Source organism: Emys orbicularis, chromosome 7 (genome assembly GCF_028017835.1).
Source record: "Emys orbicularis isolate rEmyOrb1 chromosome 7, rEmyOrb1.hap1, whole genome shotgun sequence".
NCBI classification, from domain to species: domain Eukaryota; kingdom Metazoa; phylum Chordata; order Testudines; family Emydidae; genus Emys; species Emys orbicularis.
In genome coordinates, this window is record NC_088689.1 from 45,258,478 (window position 1) to 45,267,414 (window position 8,937).

The 8,937-nt window shown below is 42.7% G+C and overlaps 1 protein-coding gene across 3 annotated transcripts in view; it reads right to left on the bottom strand.

Moving 5' to 3' along the window:
* VPS26A (VPS26 retromer complex component A) overlaps positions 1 to 8,704 on the bottom strand; it is a 31,978-nt gene extending 23,274 nt beyond the window's left edge. For all 3 annotated transcript variants that reach the window (XM_065407567.1, XM_065407566.1, XM_065407568.1), the window contains exons 1-2: positions 8,616 to 8,704; positions 612 to 761 (exon numbers count right to left, since the gene is read on the bottom strand). In XM_065407567.1, coding sequence (XP_065263639.1) covers positions 612 to 761; positions 8,616 to 8,618 — 153 coding nt within the window. In that variant the 5' untranslated portion in view covers positions 8,619 to 8,704. The remainder of the gene's footprint in view (positions 1 to 611; positions 762 to 8,615) is intronic.
* Between the last annotated feature and the right edge of the window lie 233 nt (positions 8,705 to 8,937).

The window sequence follows — 8,937 nt, forward strand, 5'->3', positions numbered from 1 at the left end:
TGCTATAAATGGTGCCTTCTTGGCCTTCCCCTCTCTCAGGTTCCAAAGATTACCGCTTCCAACAAGAAAAATCATTCCTAAGTGACAGGGATGCCTTTGGTTGCACTGGCCTCTTCAGAGGAAGACGACAAGAGATGAAAGGAAGCAGCAATAGGCTAATGAACATATAAAACAGAGGTTCCCATTAATTGCCACAGTAACTAATATGAACAGCCCTACTAGGTCAGACCAAAGGGTCATCTAGCCCAGTATCCTGTCTTCCAACAGTGGCCAGTGCCAGGTGCCCCAGAGGGAATGTACAGAACAGGTAATCATCAAGTGATCCATCCCCTGTCGCTCATTCCCAGCTTCTGGCAAACAGAGGCTAGGGACACCATTCCTGCCCATCCTGGCTAATAACCATTGGAAGAACTAAAGTTTACATTAGTCACAAGTAGGTATAGAACAGAATTTTCTGACCTTTAAGAACAAATGCAGGCCAGAGAATTAAGCTGGTGTTCAAACCAGTTTACCTAACCAAGAAAAAACTATGTCTCATGCTTGATATCTAGTTTCCATTTATGTGCTACAAAAAGTAAAAAGAATTTTTATTAGAAACACACAAGTCTTACCTTTCCTGAAACAGATTCACCATCATAGAAGAGGAAGTGTTTTTCTATTTTGCCATCTTCAGTTTTAATTTCTGCTGTTTTTCGTGTTTCTGCATCATTAAGAATAATGTCAATCTCACAAATAGGACCAAAAAAGCCTCCAAGAAAACTCTGGAATAAAAAATAATTTTTCAGATTATCACAGGGGTAAAGGTGACTTTATACTTTATGAAATACATATTTTTTTTATTTGTGGCAGTGATGCTAATTAAAGCCTGCGGGATGAAAGTATGTTCCCAATTACACAAATTCCCTGTGTACTGAAGGACAGATCTCAGTTTGCAGATGTACAGCTCAAATTTTTAGAATATGCAAATAATTTCATTGGGATGTCTAAAAAGTTATACACAAGTAGTTTCATAATAGCCACATGAGACAGTACTCAGCAAATAATTAAAAGATAAGATCAGTAGCAAGCTGAAGAATGAGCAATTCACAACAGGAATAAGTAGATAGTTCTAGTACCCAATTATGATCACCAATAAAATTACATACGCCATTTGCTTCTTCCATCTTCAAAAACAAAAAAAATTTCAGTCCCTCCTAATTATTAGTACTGCAACTTTCCACTGAAATTTGATAGTTTTAAATCAAACTTGAGCAACCCAGATTCAAAAACAAACTTTTGGATTCCTTACAATTAGGAAACTGGGACACACTATGTATGACATTGTAACAAACTGTTTATTGGAGTAAGTGCAAATAGGCCACAAACTGAAAGACCTGGGAGATGATTTACAGGAAACACAGCAGAACTGGAAAAAGATGTTTTTTGGTCCAAGACTATACACCAAACTCTGGCTTGAGGAGGAAGGAAAGGAACATTTCAAATTATCTGTGACTGCCGCGAACAGAACTTTCTGGATGCAAATCACACACACAAAACTAGATGTAGTCCCTCACTGTCTTCTACTGGGTAAATTTGGTATTCTTTAAAGACTATACGTTCTCATTCTATGTAAGGTCTTTAATTGTAGTGTGGCGAGATAAAACTTGTAGAGTTGGGACAAAGTCAAAAGAAGAGGAGAGGTATTTAGCTAAAAATCTTAAATGAAGTGTAGAACTAATGATGCAAGAAAGCTGTTCCAAACAATAGGCCCTGCTGAGAAGAAAACTCTCATATCAGCAAGAGTGACATTGTGTGGGGAAACAGAAAAGACACAGGACTGCAAGACAGGCTGAAGCAAGGACATAAAAAGCCATTTTTAAATCTTATGAAATGTTAAGATACACAAGGCTAAATAAAAGAAGTCTCTGTACTTTGTTTCTATTTAAGCTTGTTACTCTGGCAAACTGCCCCAAAACTCTTTACAGAGTTGTGCACAATTCCGTAAGAGAAAGCTAAAAGCTAGCCAGTACTGAGTGGAAGTCTCAGGATATGTACACACTACAGCTTACATCGGTACAAGTTGTGTCGCTCAGGGGTGTGAATAAGCCACCCCCCGAACTACATAAATTACATTGACCTAAACGCTGGTGTGGACGGTGCAATGTCAGTGGCATAGCTTCTCCCATCGACATAATTACTCCAGCCTCCGCGAGCGGCGGTAGGTAAGTTGATGGGAGAACTCTCCCCCTGTTGGCTTAGAACGTCTGTTAGCTCTGTAGCTTAGACATAGCCTAGACTCCTAAAGGTCAAAAAGCAGCCTAAGGAGAGGCTCACATCTAACAGGGAAGTCTTCCAAGTCTCTGCTGAGTAGAGATTTACATTCACAGGTGGAACATCAAAGAAGCTTGCTTTGTGACTACATCTGTTTTCTGATATTCAATTTCCAGTTAAATTAGTTATTTAGGAAAAATTCCCAAATCATTAGTATACAAGAAATATGTTTAAGTTATAACACTTTATTGCCTTTTCCAGGAACATGCTCACGTTAATTCTTAAACATGCAGTACTACTTTCAAAGTGTAGTCAGCAATTACATCTATCAAATTGAAAGAGTGCCTATTGAGTTTTATGCACATTTACCTCCAAACCAAAAAGATTACATTCACAGCACACATCATCTAAAAGGATCCCATAGCACAGGGGTTCTTAAACTTCATTGCACCGTGACCCCCTTCTGGCAATAAAAGTTACTATGCGACCCCAGGAGAGGGGAACAAAGCCTGAGCCTAACCAATCCCTGCCACCCCAGGGCAGGGGAGAGCTGAAGCCCAAGGCCTTAAACCCCAGGCAGGGGGATCTGTAATCTCAGCTCCAGTGCCCAAAGCTTAAGCCCTCAGGCTTTGGCTTCAGCCCCAGGAAGTCTAAGCCAGCCCTGGCAACCCCACTTTGAGAACTGCTGCAGTATAGCATTTCACAAATTATAGACAGAGCCACTAAAATACAGTCACAATAGAAACAGAGGTTTACAAAGTACTCATAAGACACTGCACATCAATACTTATTTTAAGATGTTCCCCATATGGGCTGGCCTATGCTTCAATTTGAAGGAGAATAAAGCCTTTAAATAAAAGCACTATCACCTCCCTCAGTTTGTGTCAAAATAGTTTATATGTAAACATAGCAATCAACAAATAGACTGCTATATCTTGCATATGAAGTTAAGACCGCTGACCTTACAAATTCTTGAAACTGTCTTGCAGTCTCATGAGTTCATTGAGTAACTTCTGAGTTAGCCAGTCTCCTTCCCAAAAGCACTAGTTCTCATCTAGCATGGATAAACAAAACAAATATGGAGTTTCAAGGCTAAGCCATTTTTAAAAAACAAGCCATTCCAAAAAACAGGGTTTTCCAAAAAAGAAAATCTTAATTTTTCAAACTGATCTCCTAGTTATGTTGTCCAACTGATCTCTAACTTTCCCCCCAAAAAAGAGATTCCTCCTAAGGCAGTGGACTACTTTAAAAAGAAAAAAGAAAAAAAGTGTCTGGTGTACTGGTTTCTTCATATCTAATCTCCTTGCTAAAAACCTTGTAATGGCAAGACAGTCACAATCTTAACTGTCTTAAGTGTCTTAGTGTGGACATACCCTTACAATATGAAATGGTCCTAAATCTTTCTGTACTATTGCTGTGCACTTTCAACTACAGAAGCAAGTGCATTTCAGTAACCCCTGTACAGAATTTGTAAGGCATTTTGGGATGCTGCATATACACAAGTAATCTTAAACCAAAAAGTTCACACTTTCAAGGGGATATATAGTCTTCTGGATGACACAACATGTACTTAGTATACTGTGTGTGTCAGAACTGTTTAGACTACTTCAGTGCAGGCTATAAACTCCTCGAGTAAGAACCAAGCTGTCAAGTTTTGATAGGCAAGAACACTAGCAGGACTCAAATACAGTAGGAATAATAAAAAAATAATAAAAAAATATTGTTACTATTGGAGAACAAGAGATATTATTAAGGGCACAAGAGCAAACTACCCCACTAGGAAAAAGTAGGGGTAGGAAAAAGATCTTCAATGATCTGAAACTCAAAAAGTCCTACAAAAATTAGAAACTAGGTCAAATTACAAAGGATGAATATAAACAAGTAACACAGATATGTAGGCACAAAATTAGAAAGGCCAAGTCACAAACAAGATTCAACTAGCTAGAGACAAAGGGTAACAAGAAAACATTCTACAAATACATCAGAAGCAAAAGAAAGACCAAGGAGAGAGTAGGTAGGCCCTTTACTCAATGAGGGGAGGGAAACAGGAACAGAAAATGTGGAAATGGCAGAAGTGCTAAATTACTTCTTTTGTTTCAGTTTTTACTAAAGTTTAGTACCAATTGGACATCTAACATTGTGAATGCCAGTGAAAATGAGATAGGATCAGAGGCTAAAATAGAGAAAGAACAAGTTAAAAATTACTTAGTCAAGTTAGATGTCTTCAAGTTACCATGGCCTGATGAAATACATCCTAGAATACTCAAGGAACTGACTGAGGAGATATCTGAGACATTAATGATCACCTTTGAAAAGCCATAAAAGACGGGAGAGATTCCAGATGACTGGAATAGGGCAAATATAGTGCCAATCTATAAAAAAAAGGAAATAAGGACAACCCAAGGAATTACAGACCAGTCATCTTAATTTCACTACCCAAAAAGATAATGAGCAAAAAATTAAGCAGTTTGCAAACACCTAGAAGATAATAAGGTGATAAGTAACAGTCAGCATTGATTTGTCAAGAACAAATCGTGTCAAACCAACCTAATAGCTTTCTTTGACAGGGTAACAAGCCTTGTGTATAGAGGGAAAGCAGTAGAGGAGATATATCTTGACTTCAGTAAGGCTTTTGATACGGTCTCACATGACCTTCTCATAAACAAACTAGGGAAACGCAACCATGATGTAGCTACTACAAGGTGAGTCCATAACTGTTTGGAAAACCACATCAGTGGTTCACAGCCAAGCTGAAAGGGCGCATCAAGCGGGATCCCACAGGGATCAGTTCTGTTCAGTATCTCCATCAATGATTTAGATAATGGCATAGAGAGAACACTTATAAAGTTTGTGGATGTTACCAAGCTGGGAGGGGTTGCAAGTGCATTGGAGGATAGGATTAAAATTCAAAATGATCTGAACAAACTGGAGAAATGGTCTAAAGTAAACAGGATGAAATTCAATACGGACAAATGCAAAGTATTCCATTTAGGAAGGAACAATCAGTTACACACATACAAAATGGGAAATGACTGCCTACGAAGGAGTACTGTGGAAAGGAATCTGGGGGTCAAAGTGGACCACAAGCTAAAATATGAGTTAGCAGTGTAACACTGTTGCAAAAAAAGGCAAGCATCATTCTGGGATATATTAACAGGAGTGTTGTAAGCAAGACACGAGACGTAATTCTGCTCTACTCTGCACTGATTAGGCCTCAACTGGAATAGTGTCTAGTTCTGGGCACCATATTTCAGGAAAGATGTGGACAAATTGGAGAAAATCCAGAGAAGAGCAATAAATATGATTAAAGGTCTAGAAAACATGACCTATGAGGGAAGATTGAAGAAAATGGGTTTAGTCTGGAGAGGAGAAGACTGAGGGGGGCATAACAGTTTTCAAATACATAAAAGGTTGTTACTAGGGCTGTCGAGCAATTAAAAAATTTAAATATTTTTGGATGTTTTCTACATTTTCAAATATACTGATTTCAATTACAAAGTGTATAATGCTCACTTAATATTTATTTTGATTACAAGTATTTGCACTGTAAAAAAACAAAATAGTATTTTTCAATTCACCTAATACGAGTACTCTAGTACAATCTCTTTATCATGAAAGTTGAACTTACAAATGTAGAATTATGTACAAAAAAACCTTGCATTCAAAAATAAAACGTAAGATTGTAGAGCCTGTAAGTCCACTCAGTCCTACTTCTTGTTCAGCCAATCGCTCAAACAAGTTTGTTTACATTTGCAGGAGATAATGCTGCCCGCTTCTTGTTTACGTCACCTGAAAGTGAGAAAGTGGCACTGCTGTAGCCGGCGTCGCAAGATATTTACGTGCCAGATGCACTACAGATTCACATGTTCATGCTTGAACCACCATTCCAGAAGACACGCGTCCATGCTGATGATAGGTTCTGCTCGATAACAATCCAAAGCAGTGCGGATTGACATGTTTATTTTCATTTTCAGATGCCACCAGCAGAAGGTTGATTTTCTTTTTGGTGGTTTGGGTCCTGTAGTTTCCTCATCGGAGTGTTGCTCTTTTAAGACTTCTGAAAGCAAGCTCCACACCTCGTCCCTCTCAGATTTTGGAAGGCACTTCAGATTCTTAACCCTTGGGTCAAGGGCTGTAGCTATCTTTAGAAATCTCACATTGGTACCTTCTTTGCGTTTTGTGAAATCTGCAGTGAAAGTGTTCTTAAAATGAACAGCATGTGCTGGGTCATCATCAGAGACTGCTATAACAGGAAATATATGGCAGAATGCAGGTAAAACAGAACAGGAGACATACAATTCTCCTCAAAGGCGTTCAATCACTAATTTAATTAACACTTATTTTTAAATGAGCATCATCAGCATGGAAGCATGTCCTCTGGAATAGTGGCCGAAGAGGCATATGAATGTTTAGCATAACTGGCACGTAAATACTTTGCAATGCCGGCTACAAAAGTGCCATGCAAATGCCTGTTCTCACTTTCTGGTGACATTGTAAATAAGAAGCAGGCAGCATTATCTCCCTTAAATGTAAACAAACTTGTTTGTCTTAGCGATTGGCTGAACAAGAAGTAGGACTGAGTGGACTTATAGGCTCTAAAGTTTTACACTTTTTTTGGTTGTTTTTTTGGAGTGCATGTAAAAAAAAAAAAATCTACATTTGGAGGTTGCGCTTTCAGGTCAAAAATTGCACTACAGTACTTGAAGGAGGTGAACTGAAAAATACTATTTCTTTTGTTTATAATTTTTACAGTGCAAATACTTGTAAGCAAAAATATACACTTTGATTTCAATTACAACACAATACAATATATGAAAATGTAGTAAAACATCCAAAATATTTAATAAATTTCAATTGGTATTCTATTATTTAACAGTGCAATTAAAACTGCGATTAATGTTTTTAATCACGATTATTTTTTTGAGTTAATCGCGTGAGTTAACTGTGATTAATCGACAGCCCTAGTTGTTATAAAAAACTGTTCTCCTTGACTTCTGAGGATAGGACAAGAAACAATAGGCTTAAATTGCAACAAGGATAGTTTAGGTTGGACATTAGGAAAAACTTCCTAATTGTCAGAATGGTTAAGCACTAAAATAAGTTGCCTAGAGAGGTTGTAGAATCATCATCCTTGGAAAATTTTAAGACCAGGTTAGACAAACACCTGTCAGGGATGGTTAGATCAGCAGTTCCCAAACTGTGGGTTGGGACCCCAAAGTGGGTCATGACCCCATTTTAATGGGGTTGCCAGGGCTGGCTTAGACTTGCTGGGGCTGAAGCCAAAGCTTGAGCCCCACTGTCTGGGGCCCAAGCCAGAGGGCTTCAGCCTTGGGCAGTGGGGCTGAGATTACAGACCCCCTGCCCGCCGGCTGAAGCCCTTGGGCTTTAGCTTCCCCTCCCACCAGAGGGGGCAGGTATCAGGCGGGCTCAGGCTTCGGTTCCCCCCACCTGGGGTCATAGAGTAATTTTTGTTGTCAGAAGGGGATTGTGGTTCAATGAAGTTTGAGAACCCCGATCTAGAAAATACTTAGTCCTGCCATGAGTGCAGGTGGACTGGAACAGATGACCTCTTGAGGTCCCTTCCAGTCCTATGATGTGTTTACTCTGAGAAGTGACCCCACCCACGTGGCATTGAATCCAGCTTTTTGTTGCTCCATTTCCAAATCAAACATGCCCAGGGTGTAAGCAAAGGGACCGCCCCAGGCTCGGACAATCGAGCTGTTCTCCCCAGCCTGCCTACCCACAGGCACTGCAGCTCCAGCTATGCCGCTCTCCGGACCCGCCCTACAGCCCCGCCGCCGACAGTGACTTGGCAGGAGAGGGAGGGGTTATCGACCCCGCGGGACAGCGGTGCAGAAGTGCCCCAGCCCAGCCTCTACCAGCTCCGCGGGGCCCACCGGGGCGAGGAGCGACCATAACGTGCCGCAGACCGAACGCCACGGGCCAACGCAGCGCCGGCCGGGAGAAGAGGCCGGTGCAGTCACTTGCAGGATCAGAGGTCGAATGTCACCGCCTGAGGGGAGCTGGGCCCAGCGCCCTGTGGAGCAGCCGAGAGCGGGCGGGCGCCTCTCAGCGACACGCGGACAACGGAGGGCGCCCGCGAGCCAGCCCCCGCCGGCCACAGGTGGGAATCCGCGTCCCTAGGCGCGTCCCCGACGGGAGCGAGCCGCCGCCGCCACGGGCCCTATCGCACCAAAACCCTTCCCCAGCCCACGGGCCTGCGCCGCACGCGGGCAGGGGAACGGGGCGGGCCTGCGCCGCACGCGGGCAGGGGAACGGGGCAGGCCGCGCCGACGTCCCAAAACGGGAGAGGCGCCACACGCTCAGCCCAGGGACCACTGAGATGCCAACTCGCGCTCACTCACCATGGTCACTTCGCCTCCGACCGACCCCGACCAGCAACAGCTCCGGCCTGCGCCCCTGTCATGTGACCCTGGAGGCGGTCACGCCCCGCCCCTCCGCCACGTGACCGCCCCTCCCTAGTCCCTACGGAGAGGGGAAAGGAGAGGAGGTGGGGGCGGAGCGCGCGCTGTCTGCAGGAAGCCCCGCAGGGACGTTAGAGGGCGCTGCCCTCGTGCTTCCTGCGTAGGGAGCAGTTCCCTAGCAACCCGAGTGATCTGCGGGGCAGGGGTCGCCCGCCTAGGACATCTACCTACCTCCCAGTGCCCCGTCAGGCAGCCCCAGGCC